Below are 19,069 nucleotides of genomic sequence, written 5' to 3'. Positions count from 1 at the left end.
CTTCTCTGTGCACCTTTCTCCTCTCTAGGATTCTTTCTTGAGCATTCTAGCTATCTTGGTTGCCCCAAACTCTGAGCTACCTCCTCAGCTCAGGAAGTCTGTCGGGCCTTGTCTGGGTTCTCCCTCTCTGCAATGCATCCTGAAAACTCTCTTAAGCAGTAACTCAGGCAATCACAGGGCTCACCTCATTTGTATCTTTGTCCATCAGGGATCACTGTGCTTTGTTGTCTGACATCCAGAGTCATGGAAACTGTTGTTTCATATATTTTTTGTTTGGTTGGTTGTTTCAGGAAGGAGGGTAAATCTGTACCCTATTACTCCATCTTGGCTGGAAGGGGACATTGTATATGTACTTTAAATGTATTTTTGTTCAAATCATGAAGCTTCAGATTTATTTATTTATTTACTTACTTACTTACTTACTTGTTGGTTATTTTTTATTTTGTTATTTTTTTATTTAAGAAATGATTTTAATTAATCCCCCCTCCCCCCACCGTCTACCTCCCCTCTCAGATTTAAAAGATTCCATTTTTGGAAAATGTCCACAATATATCCTATTTGCAAAGCCAGTCTTCTGTGTCAAACTCAGCCAAATCACATCGACTTTCTATCAGAAAAAGTCTGATTTTGTTTTTATTTAAAAAATTTGTTATTTTGTTTTCAATTCAAATAATTCAAATTAAATCGAGAAAGCACAGAACTGAGGTACAGGGCTGCCCCTTTGAAACTTCCCATGGAAGTTCTCTAGGCTTTGCGCTCTCAAGGACTTCCTCAAGTAGAGCATTCTCAAGTAGTCCTTTTGTTTTTTATACTGCAGGACGAGGTGCAAAGGTAGGATTCAAAATGAAGAAGGGGGTCAATCGGGAAAGTAGAGGTGGAGAAGGAGAGTTGGCTGACCTGAGGCTCCTTCTTAGGCTAATGAATATGAGAAGGAATATATGAAGGAGGAAGCTCTGGAAAACGATTCCTTTAAAACTGTCGGTGTCCACTTAACCTTTTAGAAGGTGTTCATGTCCCTGTGGGAATGTGAAGGCCTCTGGTGCAGTGTGTGAAGCCACTGATGGAATAATTACCGCATCCTTTGTTGTAATAGAAAGGATGTGGGAGAAGCAGGCAGGAGCAGGGATATGTAAGTTGGGGACTTGATACCTTATAGGTGAGGAAATTTCTATCTGATGCCCCCAGTTTTCTTTACGAAGAATGAGTTGTCTACTGAAAAGGGGGCTGCGGAAGGTGGAGAGCATCAAATATTTTAGGAAGGAAGAGAAAGGATGAAAAGGTCATTATGAAGAATGGAAACTAGGAACGAGAGTGGAAACTAGCTAGGTAGGACTGAGAGTCCAGTTGAGGTTGATAGTTATAAATTCAGATCTACATCAATCTACCCAGCTGTGTGATTTTCTTTAGCAATACTGAAGCTCTGGTTTGATGTTTGTGAATTTGGTAAATGTTCATCTTTTCCCTTTTTTGAGGGATAACATGAATAATCGCACAGAAGCCTGACAATAATTATGTTTATCAAGGTCCTTCCAGGGCTCTTCGGCACAGGGTAGCTTTGAACAGCCAGCCATTTACACAGCACATAATGGCTTTCTTTTGTTTCTCATCTTCCTAGTGAATTGCACTGAAATTTCTTCTCTTAAGCATAAACATCTCTAGACCTTGAGTTATAATCACCCCTGTGAAAAAGGGTGAGGGAAGAAAGAGTGAGGAAGGTCTGTTTTCTATCCCCAAGCAAATGGGTTCTTGATGCGTGGCATGGAGTGCTAGAGAGCTTGTTGTTGCCCACATGTATTATCAAAGGCTGAAATAAGGCCACCATAGAAGAAAAGATAAGAAACTCTCCAGACAATGGGTGAAGGTTGCAAATCAATGTATTCTCTTTCTTGACACCCCTCACCTGCTCCCCTGTCCTGGGAGAAGAATGGAATGAGTCGCAGGGTGCTGAGAAAGTTGGGCTTATAAATTTCTTGTGAGATGTCTTTTTCAGAATCAGGCTGAAGCTGGGATATTGCCTAAATATCATGGCATGAGATATGCCACGCGCCGGTAAAATCTGAGATGCTTCCAGTCAAATCAATCTCTAACATTGTCACCAAAGCACCACAGCCATGGAAGGATGGGTTTTCCCATAGTAACAAGCTATACCAAGTTACATTTTAAAAACACAGCACACATACTCTGAGTGTGAGTTCACGGATCTGTGGCACAAATAGGAGAAATACTCTCAAGTCTCAAATGATTGTTAATATAGTTCTATTTTAAAGTGTCTCAGTGTTAAGAAACCATTTCTTAAATTTTTCAGAGCAAACATGAAAACTTTGCCTCACAGCATGCTTCTAAGCCTCTCCCCATGTATCCAGAGCTACACATTCATTGTAACACCCATGATAATAATAAAGTGAATAGGTCTGCTGAAATTCAAAGGAAATTGAAAATGCTTTAAACCCTGCTTTCCAAAATTGGGGCTAGAAAGGCAGGCTGGATTACCCACTGAAGTAAGGTGCCTGCTGTTGGTTTAGGCCATTCGTGGTACGAAGTGAAGTTTTTGATTGCCACTGGGTTCTTCCAGTCCTTTGGGCCTGGAAGCATAAAGAACAAATCCAGTTGGTACCTCAGCTGCTCTGGCTCATCTGCCTTCCAGTAGGGCTATATGGCCATGGCCAGCAGGAATGGGACTCAGAAATCCCCGATAGGGTCCTCAGGTGTGCTCAAATCCCTGATGCCTACCCCCTCCCCAAGGCTCTAACATTTCAGCGGTTGTATTCAGGCAAAGTTTTTGAAGCTCCAGTCCAAGACACCAATGTTTCACTCTGCAAGACAAAAAAGGGTGTGGAGGAGCAGTTTCTTTTCGTCCAGGTCCCTGCTGCACTCCCACAACTCTCAAGAAGAGCCTCGGTGATCTGTTGAGAAGCATTGAAGATGCTGGCTCTCTTTTGAGTCAAGGCCAGACTTCTGCTCATGCTCAGGAGGAAGGGCTCACCTGCCCTCCCTCTGGCTGATTATCAGGTGAGAACAGGGCTCTCGCAGCTTAGAAGGACACGGTTCATGATGTAGAATAGTCAGGATCCTGATGAGCCGCCCTAGGCCACAGAAGCTGTATTCTACTTGCACATGAAGAGAGACAGGTCCAAGTTAGATCCTAATCACTGCCTCACCTTCCTGATGTCAGGAGCCAAATGGGTTTGATTTGCTTATCTTGCAAAGTATTCTGTCATTACTATGCATAGTCTTCTGTCTCTTTCACAACTCCTGTCTCATTTGGGTTTCTGTTCCACTTTTCATGGGTTACTTGGGGTCAGAGGCAGGTCTCAACAACACAGGAACAAAACAAAACAATACACCCCCTGATTTGTCTCCAGCTCTACCAAAGACTGTCTGTTTGTCCCTAGGACACTCCTTTCCCCTCTATGTTACTCATCTGTAAAATGGCCTGAATCAGGGGTTTTCACACCACATTCTGTGGAGCCATCAGAAGCTTGAGCAGTTCCCCAGGGGCCCCTGAGAGGCATAGCAGAAGGCAAGGCTAAACTGGTTCTGTACTCCCCGAGCCAGCACCCACCTGAGTAGCTGCTTTTTATCTGTTTATATACCATATCCACAATAATTCTTTGAAGAAAGGGTCCTGAGGCTACAAAGTTTGAAAACTGCTGGAACAGATGATCATTAAGGTAACTTCCAGTCTGAGACACTTAGATTTCTATAGCCCAGCTCAAGTCTAGGAAGCCCACCTCCTCTAGGAATTCTTAATGTTTACCCAGTCCTAGGTACTTGAGCTCCAATAATATTGATGGTGACAAGCATATGGCCCTCAGTGAGGCATTGGTGCCTGCACTGATGTGTAAACTGTTTCAGCTAGACAGTGAGCTCCTTGAGAGCACATGTTGCTTTTCTTTCCATGCCTCTGTCCCCTTATAGTACCATATGCAGAGTAGGTGTTCAGTAAACTTGCTGATGCTATATAAGTGTTATGAGCTCTCACGTGGGATGAAGCCTTCCTAGAGAGACTCATTGCTTTGAGCGGGAGTCAACCTCTGGTCTGCTGAGGGTCACCAGAGAGACCTGTCCTTAGGAAGCTGGGGACCCTACCTGGGGAACAGCTCTGGATTTACACACTCCCAAAATGGGCAGGCCTGAGTTCTCGCCTTAATTGAACTCTGCTCCACCTCTACTGCCTTCAGTTGTATCTCCTGGCAGTGGCTCTCCATGCACCTGCCTCTGAACCTGGGAACAAGGTCAGCTAGGATACTATGCGGCCAGTAGGAGTCTTAGTTGAATCTGGAGGAACTCTGGTCTTGCTCAGAGTACAGCTCTCTCTCAAGATGGAGGCCTAAAGGGGGAAGGAGGGAAGTTTACTAAGAGACACCTGAGAAGGCAGGTCATAGGAGGGTGCTACAAGTGAAAGATCGGGACAGCCACAGACCAATATCTCTGGGGCAGTTAGCCAGGAGAGTGGGAGTTGTGGTAGTGGAGTGAGTCTGGAAACCTATTCTGCCATTTACTAGCAATGTGATTTGGGTAAATCGCATTAACTTTACTTAGTCTCAATGTCTTTACTTGTAAATTGGGGACAAAAGAACCTGGCCAACTGCAGTCTACCCAAGTGAGACAATGGGTATGAAAATGTTCTGTAAACTGGCAGGGATGTTCTGTAAAGAGGCAGGGATGGAAAGGATTCTGATTGTTCATTAACTACTCTTGCCTGCTAGAGCAGCTTCTGATGAGGATGTTCCAAGGCTGACCAGCTCTCCTCCCGCTTCACTCCCAGTCACCATCTCTGCGGGGCCTTGATGAATTTCTGGTCAGACTGGGGTGTGTGTGTGGGTGGACATAGGGCTATTCAGGACAGAAGCCCCGGCCCAATTCTGGTCTAGAGGAGCTCTCCAAAGAGAAGGCAGTATCCTGATAAAGAGCCCTTGAAAGGTGGGAGGCCTAGGAGGCTGCCGAGGTTCCCCAGGGCTCTTTTGCTTGGTGAGGTACCCCTGCAGGGTCCTAAGGACTAGGCCCCTAAGTCCCACTGAACTTCTTGCCACTTGGCATGGGGGCCAGGTCAGCCTCCCCTGATACTTGGTGCTACACATCTGGCCTTCCCCCTTCCAGAGGATGAGTCCTTGTTGGCACTGTGGGGGCAGATGAGCCCTCGGCAGGTAACAAGAACTTCGTGTTTTCTTCCAAAGACCTTACCGACTGAATCCTCCAGATGTGGGGAGTAAGCAGCAGCCTGGACCAAGGCTGGAACATTTGGCAGGGTTTAAAGTCCACAGCTGGAGGGTGAGACCTCTACATGCTGATGTGGGGAAACACAACCAGGTTCAAGGCTGACACTGCCCCTACCTTGTCATCCCTGACAGGCTCTGTGACCTGGTCTGGCCTCTCTGGGTCTCCCTCAACTGCTGTAGCCTGAAGTGTGGGTGCTGGGCCTGCGCAGCCAAACATCTGGCAGATCTGGTTGGCTGTTGGGCAGCACCACAGGGCTGCCATCCCCTGGGCCTCCACGGCCCTTCCAGGATGAGCTGCTCTGGTGGGAAGCAGGTAGTGATGGGTCGTACACGGTCTCCTTCAGTGCCAGCCACAGGGTGTCCCGTTTCTCGTTCAGCTGGCCCCGCTCAGGTACTGATTGCTTAGTTTCATCCAGGTCCTCTGGGGAGGCACCCACAGAATCTGGAACACGGGCACTGGGCTCAGAGGTGCTTAGGCAGGTCTCGTCGGAGACGCTGAGCCCCTCCAGGGTGCTGGCTGAGGAGCAGAGGCAATCAGGTGGCTCTGCAGCGTTCGGCTTAGGAACATGGGCTGGGGCTTCTGGCGATGCCAGCATGGGTTCAGCCTTCTGCCCTTGGGAGTTCTGCCTGGCCCGGGTTTTGGGGCTGGAGCTAGCCTGCTTATAGGGTGAGGAGGTCTGCAAGGCTGGACACTGGCTGAAGACTGCCTGGTGGTCCAGGAACAGCTCCCTTGGGGAGGCAGGGGCCGGTGGGGCCCGGGAGCAGCAGGGGCCATCATGTAGCTGTAGATCCTCAGAAAGCACTGAGGGCCGGTGGGACAGTTTGCTCGTGGCTGTGCTGGTGTCAAAGCTGGGGCTCCGGCGCCGTGCCAGGGGCTGTAGCTCATACTGCTCTGAGCAGGACCCAGGATGCCCCCCCACTGGCCCTGATCGTGGACGGCCTGCCTTTTCCCCACCACGCTCCCCAGTTCCAGTGTCCCATGGCAGGTGGGCACAGGGCCAGAGGATCTGCCCACAGTTCTTTTCTGGTCCAAAAAAACAGCAGAGAGATTGGAAGAAGAAGCTGGCAAAGCCACAGCTGACGCACTTGACCATCATGATGATGATGCCCAGTTTGCGATAGAGCAGCACCGTGGCAGGCAGCATGAGCACACCAGCCGCAAACAGGGCTGCAGCCCCCACGGCTGTGGCGCAGCTGGTCTGGCGCAGCGAGAAGGCCACACGGCTCAGACGGTCCGGGTGTGGGCACAGGTGATAGGAGATGCAGTAGTTAACGGTGAAGTCTACCGAGAGGCCCACAGAGGCAGAGAGAAAGAGAGCCTCGGCAGTGTTGAGCTGCCACTCAAGTAGAACCAGGAGCCCCACTGTGAGCAGTACGGTCCCTGCCACAGCTGCCACTGAGAACAGGCTAAGTGGAACATTCCAGGTTCCCAGCAGCAGTGTGGCAAAAGCCAGCGCCAGAGCCAGGCCCAGCACCACAGCAGGCTCTGTGCTCAGGCTGTGCTGCAGGCTGTACAGCTCCAGACGACTGGTGAACCAACCCTGGCGGAGGCCAGAAGGTGCCCTGCCCAGCTCCGCTGCCAGCCAGTGGCTGATCTCAGTGTAAAAGTGGTGGGCCTGGCTATAGTCTGGACTATACTGGTAGTTGGTCTGGAACCGTAGAACTAGGGCAGCCAGGCTGCCCTGGGTATTGAAGCGGGGTCCCAGGTCACGGGTGCTATTGGGGCCTTGCTCCAGAGCCATCATCCTGAGGCAGTGCAAGAAAAGCTGGGGTGCCCAGGGGAAGCCTGAGGGGCCACAGCACAGGCCAGGCCCTAGGCGGGCACAACCAGGACTCTCCATCCAGTGCTGGAGGGCCTCTATGAAGCACAGTGTGGGCCAGCCCTCTGGCTGGGCGCCAAAGAAGCTCTGATTCCGAGCTCTGTTGCAGAGTGCTAGCAGCCAGCGCTGGGCCTCAGGACTGCTGGCTGAGAAGGCAGGGTCACTCACCAGGGAGCTGTTGCTGCGAGGGTCCAGCGGGTCCCCAGTGTCCACGGGCAGAATGCCCCACACCAAAACCACGGGCATGTGGCCACCCTCACCCTCGGGCAGCCGCTCAAACAGGAACTGCTGGCGGTACTCTGCGTCGAAACGCTCGAAGGGGTGGCTGGGCCTGAAGACCTGGCCGCGGGGCGGCGGCAGGGTGGGCAACCGCAGGCGGGGGCTGACGCCAGCGATGTAGGCTCCCCCTGCCGCTAGCGCGGCGAACCAGCAGATCCAGATGTAGCGGAACTTGATGACGCCGCAGGGCAGAAGGCGCTGGAAGAGCAGGCGCGAGGTGCCTGCTGTGGCCCGCCGAAGGCCGCGGAGCCGCCGGTGCAGTGCCAGCGCCAGCCTCCGGGGCGCGCTGCCCGCCCACGGCCCCCGTGCCCAGGCCGCACAGCCGTGCGCCAGGTAGCGTTCGTGGAGCACTGCGGAGGAGGGCAGCCAGGCCAGCGTGAGCGCCAGGTGCGCCAGCACGGCGGTGCCCATGTAGAGGGCGAAGCAGCGCACCGCCGGGAGGCGGCTCAGGTAGCTGGCATAGAAGACCGCGCCCGTGGTGAGGCCAGAGACCAGCAGCAGGTAGCCAAAGTGGTGCATGGTGCGGCCCACACGCTGTGCCAGCCCCCCAGAGGGCAGCTGACTCTTGCTGAGGCGCCAAAGATCAAAGAAGATGAGAGTGTGGTTGGTACCGACGCCGCTGAGCAGGACAAGCGCTGCCAGATTGACGAAGGGGAAGTAGGCCATGCGGAAGGCCACTCTGTAAAGAAAGAAGGCCACCAGCAGGGAGCCCAGCACCCCCAGCAGCACCATGAGTGTGAGGAAGAGAGAGCGCAGGTAGATGGCGATACTGAGGAAGATGGCAGCCAGGGCCAGCAAGGGGTACACCGTATCCTGGGCCAGGTAATGCCTCAGCAGCTCCTGCTTGAGGCCCAGATCCATACCAGTGATGGACGTGTAGTTGTCAGAGAGTCCCCAAGTAGTGGCTAGGCGGTCCAGGTAGATGCTCATCATGGAGGCACCCTTTGGGGTGGGCAGGAAGAGCAAGCTGTATTTCAGGGAGGGTACCTGGTAGTCAGCAGTCTGGGGACTCAGAAAGTCCCTGTCCAGCAGAAAGTGCAGGAGTTGGTAGATGGCATTGCTCTGGGAGCACTTGGTGGGAACCTGGGCACAGCGTGGTGGCTTGTTCTGCCCAGGTCCCAGACAAGAGGGCACTAGGGAACCACGGTGGTAGTAGAGGGCACAGGCCCGCAGTAGGGCCAGTGTACGGGCTGTATCTGCTTGAGTAGTGTCCAGGCAGGAGGAGCGGTTAGAGAGCACTGCCACATAGTTGCCCAGGGACCAGCTGGGGCAGCACTCGTTGGCTGTGGTACGCTTGCACAGAGCCCCAAAGTGGGTATGGGAGCGGATCTGTAGGGTAGGGCACAGACAGCAAGAAAGAGCTCAGGGGCACTGCAAGGGCCCAGGTTTCCCCAGTCCTGTACAGGACCCTCTCATTTCCTTTCAAGGTGCAGGGCAGAGGCAGAGACATATCTCGACAGCCTGGCATAACTGGCTTGTCTCAGAGCTGCCTTTGGCTCCTGGCCCAGGTGTCAGCAGCTGTATTTTGACTCATCGAAGAGGAAGCTCAGGGATGCTGCCAAGGCCTCGGCCTAAGAGGTCCTGCCCTAAGGGCCCCTGTAGGTCATACACCCCAACTCTGCACTGCCTGAGCCAGGAGGAAGAATGGAAGTGGCAGCCACAGAGGGAATAGGGCCAAAGGTCCAGGGAACTAGAAGTAAATGATGAGAAAAGTGCCCCAGGATCAGGGGCACTGCCAAACCTTAGCCCCCTCTCTCTATAAACTGGTCTGCTTAAACCTTCTTAGGCACAGGGCTGTTTCTTTTTCAGACCTCATGTCTCCTTTTCTCTCCCACCTGCTGATGACATCACAGTAGCTGGTGCAGTTACAGAGAGCACCAGTCTGAGAACCAGAGGCCTTGTTCTGCTACCAGCTGGCCATATGGTCTTTATGGTCTTGGATGTGAGATCATTGTGACAATAGTAGCATTTACGGAGAGATTACTATTGATAGTCATTATGCTATAGTTTTACAAATTCTGTCTTAATTGTCATAACATATCAATGATGAAAATACCGTCCGTGTCCCCATTATATATGTGCAAAGACTGAGGTATATAACCTCCTGAGAGGTTAAGAGACATGCCTGAAGTTACATATTTAGGGAGCATTAGAGATGGCCTTGAATTCAGGCATCTGACTCCAGAGTACATGTTATTACCCAGTGTCTTTGGTAGTTCAGATACCCTTGTGTGAAGTGAGCAGTGTGGGCAACTTAGTGGTGTTCACACTGTTTTTAGCAGCAAATCTGTCTGCAAATGTTATGGTATATGGTTCTCTAGCTAGCATGATTGCATTGGCACTGCTTGGGTTGATGGGGCTAGGGCCCATGGGCTGGGGCTTCTGCAACAGCTCTTGAGGCTCCTTTTTAGGACCTTTAGGGAATCCCCAGACTCTGCATAGTCTGTCTTTCAGCACTTGCCCTGACTCTTCTGAAAACAATTGACTCTTCTTTCCCCACTCAACCTGGAGCCACTCAGCAGGGCTGGAATAATTTTCTAAGCTCTTCCTTAGTCCACTCTAGCAGTCCTGGTTCAAGTATATTTCTTTGGGATCAGGTCTCTGGTATCCTTGGTTCACTACTCCCCACGCCCCAACCCCTGCACCTTCCCAGTCAGCTCACCTGGTCCTGTTCCATCTGACACATGGAATGGATGGCATGCAAGTTCCACAGGCTGCCCGCTGAGGTGGACATGAACACCAGCTGTGCGTAGCTCTTCTCTGCAACACACCCCCCAGAACTCAGCCCTTTGACCCCAGGTCCTGGGCCCACCAAAGGGAAGATGCTTACTCAGAGCCAAATGAGATTCAGATTCTCAGGATCCTGAAACCTATGTCTGGCTGTTTCATTCTGGGCCTGCATCTCAGCTCCTGTGCCCCTCTCACACCCAGTTTGACCCTACCTGGCTGGAGCACCTGAGACCTGCCTCATCTTCCCAGATGTAACCCAAGTTCTTTATTTTGGTTGCGGCCAGCTGGCCTCCTTCGCTTTCTGTCTCCCCAAATTTGTCCTTCTGGGCCCTCTTGTTTTTGTAGGTGGGATGGGGATCACCATTAAAGCCAGGAATTGGCCAGGCTGCAGCTTACCAGGGGGGCCACAGAAGAAGCTCTCCTGCCCTCTGCCCTCCTGCGGCTCCACCATCCTCCGGGGCTGGAGCATGCCTTCCTGGGTACTGTTCCAGAGTGCAGGGCTCAGAGTGGTGTAGGGATTTGAGCTGAGATAGAAAGAAAATGATGCCAGGTATCATCAAAGGGTGGAGGGCTCAGAGGAGGCCAGATACTACTCCCCAGGGGCCCCAGCAAGCCCCTCTGACTTGCCTATGAGGGGGTCACCTGATGGCCCCTCCCTACTTCCCTCAGCAGTGGAAAGATAAAAACTCATTACCTGTTCAGCTCAAGGTCTGGGGAAAAGGAAAGCAGCTTCTTGGGGCCCGTAAAGGCCTGCAGTGCTCTCCATACCACTAGCTTGCGTCCAATGTCCGTGTCCCGAGGCTCAAAGCCCTGTAGGGAGGAGGGCTGAGAAGATCAGGCAAGGAGAAGGGGGCTTCTCCATCTGGCCCTACTTGGCTCTGCCCCCTTGGGTCCCTGGAACAGGGAAGGCCAGCCTTCCTGCCTCAATTGTTGGATGAGAGTATCATCTCTATACCATCTCCTCAACTATCTCTGGAGGTTGAGAGTCCACCACTGCCATCCTATCCCAAGCTGAGCCACTCCAATTTTTTGCCCCAGACTTAGTTGAAGTGGTCAGGTTGGAGGGCCCCCTTCCTTCCCTTTGGCTCCTCACCAGCAAAGGCTTGGAGAAGTCAGGCGGCTGGCCCCCCAAGAGCCCAGCCAGGGTGCAGAGGAGGATGACAGCCAGACACAGCAGCAGCACAGCCACTGGCCACTCGGCAATCAGCTGGGAATAGCTGAGAAAGAGAAAGAGAGCCCACATGAGTTGGTGTTGAGTGTGGTAGCGGGGGATGGGTGGGCATAGGAGATGGCAAGAAGTGGGGGCGGGGCTATGCTGGGCACTTACCTCTTTGGCATCTGGAAGACCCGTTCCTGCCTGTAGAAGAGAAGAAAAGACACTTGCTTCCAGAGTCCTTTTGTAAGGTAGGAGGTGGGGGTTAGGGGTTAGAGGAAGATGGTATTAAATTAACCCTTTTAGACTTTCCCATTCCCCAGCTGCAACCCTTACTTCTTCCTCCATCCAGGCTGCCTCCTCCATTAGATGCAGGGGACATCCTGGGCTGCCTCCTTATGGAGTCCAGAGCTCGGGGAGTTGACCCCAGTTTTAAGCCCTGTTCTACAATCCGGTAGCAGCTGCCAGGCTTCTGGACCCCTTCTTACCTGACGCTGACCACATGGTGCTGCACTGATGGTGGCTTCCAGGCCCCATCATGCTGTGAGCGGGCTGGGGAAGGGCTGAGGCTGGAGCCATGGGAGCACAGAGCTGCCCGGTCCCCAAGCCCTGGCAGGGAACTGCCCCCCCGGTATTCCTGTGGTGCCTGGGCATAAGTGAAGTGGGTAGGGGCCAAGGGGCTAGATGGGCCCACAGGCTGGAGGGTGGCAGTTGCTGGTGGAGGTCCTGAAGAACTGGAAGGATCCTCAAGGGGGCAGCTGTGGAGGGAGGAGCTTCTCTCCGGGCTTGCCTCAGGGGCCACAGCCTTGCTCGGGGACCTGGGGATAGAGGAGGCAGGGAAGATCAGGTTGGGGACAGTGATGAGGTCACCCTGTGCCCTAGCATTGTTCAGCAAGCCAGCTGAGACAAGGAGACAGGGGCTTGGGTTTTTCTATTACTAGACCTGGAAGAGAGGTGAGAAGGGTGGGGGCCCAGCTCTACACCCCAACCTACCTCATGGGGCCCATTGTCTTATTACTTCATCTGTCCATGCACTTAAAAAAACATTATTGGCAGCCTGCTCTATGACAGACACTGCGCTAGGCAATAAACATGCTTTTCCATGTATGATCTTATTTACTCTTTACAAAAACCCACAGGGGAAGTCTTTTCCTTGGTTATAGATTTGAAAACTGGGTCTTGAACCCAGTTCTGATTTGCATTCCTGTGCTCTTTCTGCTACAGTTGTCAGCGCATTCTCTTGTGGCATTTATTGAGCACCTGCTGCACTCTTGTTTCCACAGATAATTGCATGGCTCACGCACTCTCTTTATTCTAATCTCAGTTCAACTATTACCTTCTTAGAGAAGTCTTCCCTGACTACCCTCTCTAAATAACCATCCATCAGCTCTTCATCCCCCTACCTGCTTTGTATTTCTTCAGAGCATTTGCCACAACCAGATATTATATTATATAGTTGTCACTTATATGGAATGTGAGCTCTGGGAGATAAAGGGTCTGGCACATTCGTTCATGTCTTTATATCCTCAGGGCCTTGAACAGTGACTTGCACACAGAAGATGCCTAGGGAATGTTTGTTGAATGAATACTAACTGCCAGACAGACTGCTAATAGTGGTACTAGGATGAAGAAGGCCCAGTCCTTGTCCACAAGGCACTCATAGTAGGTGGCAGATGTGGACAATCCAACATGTTGAGTGCTGTAAGAGAGGAAGTCAGAGGGCTAAAAGAGCCCAGAGGAGGGTTCGACCTTCACAGGGATGGGGGTAGCCAGGGGAAAGTTTGGCAGGGCATCCGCTTGGGCCATGGGGCAGAAGGTTTGCTTTGCAAGGGTGTGCACGCTTGGGAGAGGGAGTTGGCACTCCCAAGGAACTTGCTAGGGAGGAGTCAGAAGTAGATTCCTCCTTCGAAATTATTCACAAGGGCAGCACTCTGTGCAGGGACCCCACCCCACTCCTTGAGTGCAGGACTAGGTGGAGTCCCATCCTAGTGACAAGATTGCCAGATCTAGAACAGAGTACTGAGGGCCTCTGCATGGAGGGTTTCCCAGGAGTTCTGATCCACATTTGTTTGGATCACCTGGCCTGCCAGAGCTTGTATAGCTCCCACAGGAAAGCCAGGAGTGTGCTGACCCGGCCCTGGCTTCCAGTCCTGCCTGCTGCACTGTTGAAGCGGCCATGGGCCAGAATCCTGATGCAAGTGAATATTGCCCATGGAGGCTGGGTTCCACTAGGAGACCAAATAGAGGAACTGAAAAGAATAGGAAAGCTCATCTTCTTCCTCCCTGAAGGCTGACTGGTTGACATAGCAGTCTAGGAGGAATGACCCTTGTGCTGAGAGCAAAATGGGAAAGCAGTAGACGTAGGTTCCTGGCTTCATCATCCTTTAGCTCTGGAGCCTTGGGAAAGACACACAATTCTTGGAGCATTGGCATTCTTGTCTGTTGAGTGAGGATATGATGATAATGACCCCTCCCAGGTTTGGTATGAGGATTAACTGGCATAACATATGTGAGGTGCCTGGGCATGGAGCCTGGCATGTGGAAGACATGTTTACTTTCCTTCCATTTATCACACTCAGTGCTGCAGGGAACATGCAATTTAAAAAGTATATTTATATTTATAATTTGACCTCTTTAGGTACCTCACACGATATATATCTTTACTTGAGAAAGAACTTTTTATACCTTGAGAATCTCACTACATAGATAATTATAAATACTTTCCTTTTTGTATCCAAAAGCCACATCAGAATTTGATCTCATGATTTAAATCACTGATACTTATTTTGTTTTAACTAACACAAAATTTAGAAAAGTAGGAATTTGACCAATGTTGTTCTAAAGCAAGACCTTAGATGACCCCATAATGTTAATGTCATCGCAAGCAGTGTCCTGGCAGAAAAAAAGACCTTATGGGCCCATCTTCATGGGCCAAAAGGGAGCTGGATAAATGGCCTGGGTTTATGAGTATAAGTATAGACATCTACTTATTTAAGATTTACATTCTGCAGATCTTTTTTGAGCACCTACCACATTTTTGGCACTGTGTTTGGTTTGGGTTGGATCCTGAAGGCATGAAGATGACCCGTCAGTTTTATTCTTCCTTTTTAGAGCAGGGCATGCTTTCCAGGGATCAGGAGGCTGGGACAGCCACGGTGCCTATTCCAATTGCCCATGGCCTTAGAGAACTCTCTGAGCACTGGGCTTGTCCTAGGAACCAGGAACCCACTTGGAGTGTCAGTTCCTTTTTCATTAAGGGAAGCCAGAAATCTAGCCAGTGCAGGAGGAGAACAGGAGCACTCTTCTTTAACCAGTCTGCCAAACCTCATAAGCCCAACTCCTTCCTTAGGTAGCTGCTCTTCAAGAGGGATTCTAGCATCTACCATAGGTTTGCTTCTGTTGTGTTCCTCCTGGCCCAAGCCCCTTCCTTTCAACCCTTTCTATCCCTCTTTGGGTACCCAGGATCAGCTGTTCCCAAATCTCACCCTTCTTGACTGTGCCCATCATTGTCAGTGTGGCAGAATTCGAAACCCTCCATATTCCAACCACTGTAGGACCAGACCCTTGTCTCAACCCTCCCAAGGAGAACAAGCCAAACTCTTCTCAGATTAAAAACTTTGTCCTTCCAACCCCTGCTGCCCTCTGTTCTCAGGAGACCTATTAATAATACGAGTTAAGGGCTCCAGGCCTTGCCTCCCCAGGGGCTTTCATTCTCACCCTCTTAGTTCCATGGCTCTGACTGGGATGAGCAACTTTCTGGGCTGCTTGCCTGGGCCAGCTGGCTTGGAAGACAAGTGACTGGGGCGGGCAGGTGGATAGAAAGTGGTGACGCAGGCCTCCTCAAGAGGCCAAAGTTGCAGCAGTCAAGGCCTAGCTAACAGGGCCCCAGACACAGAGGCCCCACTTGGGAGCCTTATAAGAGGCAATGTACATGTGCATTAACCTTGCCCCCAAGCCCTCACACGCATAGCCATATGGACATCCTTGTGATTCCGCAGAGTGGCCAAGATAGGTAGGGGAGCAGCTCATGTCACTAGGAAAAGAAAAATGTAATTTTAAAAACACAAAGAATCAACTATTTCAAATCACTCTGTAGTCAATGCATTAGTAAAGGACTCTGTGTGTGTATGTGTGTGTGTTTGCGCATACATCTGCTTGCCATAATATTCACTGTGCATCTATCTCCAGAGTTCTACTTAGCTCAGCAGCAGCATGTTTGTGTTTCTTTAATTGAATTGAACTGAGTCCCTTTGCCTGATTAGTGTCCAGGATCTTTTGGGAAAGTACAGTGAGGGGCCAGAGTTTCTAAGGAGTTTCAGGAGAAGAGCAAGTGGTTCCTGTGCTCAAGAATGGGCCTCATGTGCAGGGGAAGTGAGCAGACCAGAGAGGGCTGATCCTTGGCAAAATATCCAAGGCACCAAATGACTCTCTAGCCCTGTCTAGGGAGATATTCCTGGCCCCAGACCTCTACTCTGCCCTGTCACTGTCCTTTCCCTGTCTGCCTCAAGCTCTTTGGGCAGGCCATAGTGCAAGGCAGTCCCTTGGTCTAGAGAACACATGCATCCTGTCTCACCCCCTTGAAGAAAGCTCTGTGCCTTTCTGATGGAAATGTTAGATAAATCAGCCCAGGCTGATCTGTTAACAATAGAGGAAGAAAAGATTTTTCTCCACTTGTGGGGTTTCCTCTTGCTCTGTGGTACAGACAGAATATATATTTTAACTGGAGCAGTCTGGAGACAACATGTCCACCTCTGCTTACTGCCCCTAAAGAATGCCTTTTATTTCAGTCCAGGCAGGAGAGAAAGGCAGTGTTATGTCAGGGGAGGGATTCTGGAGGCAGCAGTCCAGGCAGGGCATAGAAATTGCGCCATATTTCTACCTGGCTGGGCTGTTTCCTCACACATATGGTGGAGGAAGAGAGAGGAGAGGCCCCGAGATCTGGGCCCTCAATAGGAACATATTTCTCCTGTCCAGTCAGCCTGAGACTCCTTTGGGGATGGTTCTGAATGAGGCCTGAGCCTCAGAGGCTCCGGGGAGTGCAGGTAGCTGCCATAGGCAGAGACTCCAGCCTACATTTGCGCAGCCCGCCATGCAAGGCAGAGTAGAAACTGACGGTGATGGACAAAGACAGTCTCAGGCGTGGCCACTGAGTAGAATCTACCTTCCGCAGGACACAAACCTTGGTGAGCCTCCCATCTACCATACATGCATACCCTCCAGCACACTGACACGCTGGAACCTGGACTGAGGTCGCTGAGGGTTTGGGGCTTATTGAGAAGACACGGGGGCAGGGTCTAGAGGGAGGGGGGCTTTGGAGAAAGGAAGGGCAGGGAACCCCAGGCCTTTGAGGTTAGGTAGGAACAGCGTGGGGGGCAGGTACCCGGGGCGGTGAGGGCAATGGGGTGCTGACAGTAGGGGTTACCAGGGAGAAAGAAAATTGACCCAGCAGAATGAGGGTGTGGCCGGGGGACTGAGAGCAAGGAGGAGCCAGAAAGGAGCTCTGGGAAGAGCTTGGGGAATGAATGGGGCAACATACGACTGCTACTGGGAATACCTGAGGCGGGGGTGCATGGAAGGTCTGTGAGCTGGATCTGCGGAGCGGTCCGCCCTACCTGTTCGGGGAGCTGCCGTCTGGGGCCAAGAGCTCCCCCTTGGGCCGCTGCTCCCCTTCCGGACCTGGGCCGGGAGCCGGACCTCTGCTGCTAATGTCGCTACCTCCGTCCATGCCCGTGGGCGGCGCCGCTGTCCGGGAGCTGGTGCTGAAGCAGTCGCGGTGGTGATCTTCTGCGCATGCGTAAACGCTGGGCGGGCCGATAGCTAGGCGGGGCAGACGAGGAGCCCAGCCACAGGGCAGGGCACCAGGGGGCGGGGACAGAGGCTTCCCGCGCGGCTGCCCAGTGTTGGAGGCTCGCTGTCTTTAAGACCTCCAGGATGGTGGTGTGGGCCTCTCTACTCAGGTCTGCTGTTGGGAGTCCCGCAGTCTGACTGTAGTCAGCACACCAGCTTTTCCTGGGAGGCATCGGTCTTCCCATAAGAACAGGAAGGGAGACCCCAAGCACGGTATACAGAGCCTTACAATTGAAATGCAGACTTTTCTAGTGGGAAAGAGAGAACAGTTCCGCGCCAGTACTTCACTGTACAGGCCCCCGAGAAGTTAAGAGGTGGGGCGACTTTAGTCCCATATTTATCTCTGCTTGGTTCAGCGCGGCTTCGCCCCCGCCTCCTCCCTTCGCCCCTGCTCCTCTCCAGTGTGGGCTCGGCGCCTGCTCAAGTTGTGTCTTTCTTTACGTTTGTCTGGACTCAGACCTGGACCTGGGTCTGCGCCCATCAGACGTGGAGCCCCAATTCTGTTAAAGTGCGGAGTATGGGAATGGGGGAAGGAGAAGATAGATACTCAGAGAAACGCCCACTTCAGCATGGGAAGTGCCCAGTAGCCACTCACTCCAAGACACTTTCTATCCCAGGTCAGGGAATGGCAATGAGGGAAGGAAGGTGTGATGGGCTGTGGACAGGCTGGCTAAAGGGCTGTGGTAGCACTAGAATAGATAAGGACAGTGTAAGAAGCCTGGCAGTTGGCAAGTGGAGAGGGACCCAGATATGGTTTGGATGGGTAGAATGGGTTTCACAGCAAGCAGACTGGCTGAATGTGTACGGAGGTGCCTTGACTGAAGAATGGGGCTGGGGAGAGAGTCAGAACCCAAGAGCTTTTGGAGTATAGGTATCCCTAAGCTGTGCGCAATTGCCACTCTATGCAAGTCATAGGTTGATAGAAGATGGGGGTGGGTCAATCTAGACATGTAGAAGTGGTGGGCCTGCCCTGAGTAGCTTAGTTTGGTTAGAGAGATAAAAGGCCAGCCCATACATTAGTGCCAACTGGGTAGGGCGTGGTCAGGCCCATGTGATAGTCAATAGAAGGAAGCAGTATGCAAAGAGAGAGGACCTCTCTTTTCCTAATGGATTTAGGGTAGGCTTCATGTTGATGGTGGAGCTTCAGCTGGCTTGGTGGAAAGGCATTCCTGACATGCGGATGGAGTGGTGGTGGTGGTGGTGGTGGTGGACTGTACAAAGTTAAGGAGGCTAGAAAGTTCAATGTGTATTCAGAGAATGGTGAGAAATACATCTGGACAGTAGGGACTCATTGAAGGCTTCTGATCTGTAGAGGGAGGCATGCAGGATGGAACTTTGGAAGGCCCACCAGGTCTGGGTGTATATGATTGGGTAGAGATGATGAGGTCACACTTGAGGCCCTTTGATGGGAGAAAGCAGAAGTGAAAAAGAAAAGGTGGCCTTATACAGCCATATGCAATTGGGACCACTGAGCCAACCTTCTGAGAATGCCTGGCTGGGTACCCCATTCTCATAACTAGGGAACTCAGAGACTGCTGGGCTCCCTGAGTGCCAGGTTGGATGTGAAATAAGACTGGCTCCTTTAAGAGTAAAACATAGCTGTTATGAGGCTGTTTATTAGAAAGAGAAGATTCTGGTTCAGGCCCCATGTCAGGTCACCAGGACAACCTACTCAGGCTCCCCATTCTTGTGTTCTGTTTCTTCTGCTTCTTCAATGATGTGGACCAGGGCGTGGTCCAGAGGGCTGTGGGGGATGGCTTCCTGGAGGATGGCCTCCTGGAGGATGGCTTCCTGGAGGATGGCCTCCTGGAGGATGGCCTCCTGGAGGATGGCCTCCTGGAGAATGGCCTTTCCCAGGGCAGTGCCCAGGGCCATGGCCAGGCCCGCCATCATGGCAGTGCTCCTGTGGAAAGTCAAGTGAACAATACTAGAGTCAGAAGTCAGTGCCAATATTACCCCAAATCAACTCCCCTTCTTCTTCTCCCTTTTCCCTACTACAGAGGACTCAAGATTCCTGGGCA

The 19,069-nt window shown here is 51.8% G+C and overlaps 1 protein-coding gene across 1 annotated transcript; it reads right to left on the bottom strand.

Moving 5' to 3' along the window:
• Window positions 1-4,815: 4,815 nt before the first annotated feature.
• Window positions 4,816-16,926, bottom strand: DISP2 (dispatched RND transporter family member 2). Its single transcript, XM_016152212.2, has 8 exons — window positions 16,814-16,926; window positions 11,690-12,019; window positions 11,376-11,405; window positions 11,142-11,265; window positions 10,743-10,858; window positions 10,445-10,572; window positions 9,981-10,078; window positions 4,816-8,647 (listed from the first exon to the last, which is right to left on the bottom strand). Exons 1-8 carry the CDS (start codon window positions 16,924-16,926, stop codon window positions 5,387-5,389), a joined length of 4,200 nt encoding a protein of 1,399 aa, XP_016007698.2. The 3' UTR covers window positions 4,816-5,386.
• Window positions 16,927-19,069: the final 2,143 nt, after the last annotated feature.

This window comes from Rousettus aegyptiacus, unplaced genomic scaffold (genome assembly GCF_014176215.1).
Source record: "Rousettus aegyptiacus isolate mRouAeg1 unplaced genomic scaffold, mRouAeg1.p scaffold_m13_p_3, whole genome shotgun sequence".
Taxonomy (NCBI): domain Eukaryota; kingdom Metazoa; phylum Chordata; class Mammalia; order Chiroptera; family Pteropodidae; genus Rousettus; species Rousettus aegyptiacus.
The sequence above is the reverse complement of the archived record's forward strand: the minus strand, read 5'-3'. Positions and strand labels throughout refer to the sequence as shown.

What these genes read in the sequence shown, in the direction of transcription:
- DISP2 (XM_016152212.2), bottom strand. Translation starts at nt 16,926, where the DNA reads ATGGACGGAGGTAGCGACATTAGCAGCAGAGGTCCGGCTCCCGGCCCA. An exon ending in CCAGACCTTGAGCTGAACAG is followed by an intron (nt 10,573 to 10,742) that starts GTAATGAGTTTT and finishes TTTCTATCTCAG; the next exon opens with CTCAAATCCCTACACCACTC. An exon ending in CTTCTTCTGTGGCCCCCCTG is followed by an intron (nt 10,079 to 10,444) that starts GTAAGCTGCAGC and finishes GGTGTGTTGCAG; the next exon opens with AGAAGAGCTACGCACAGCTG.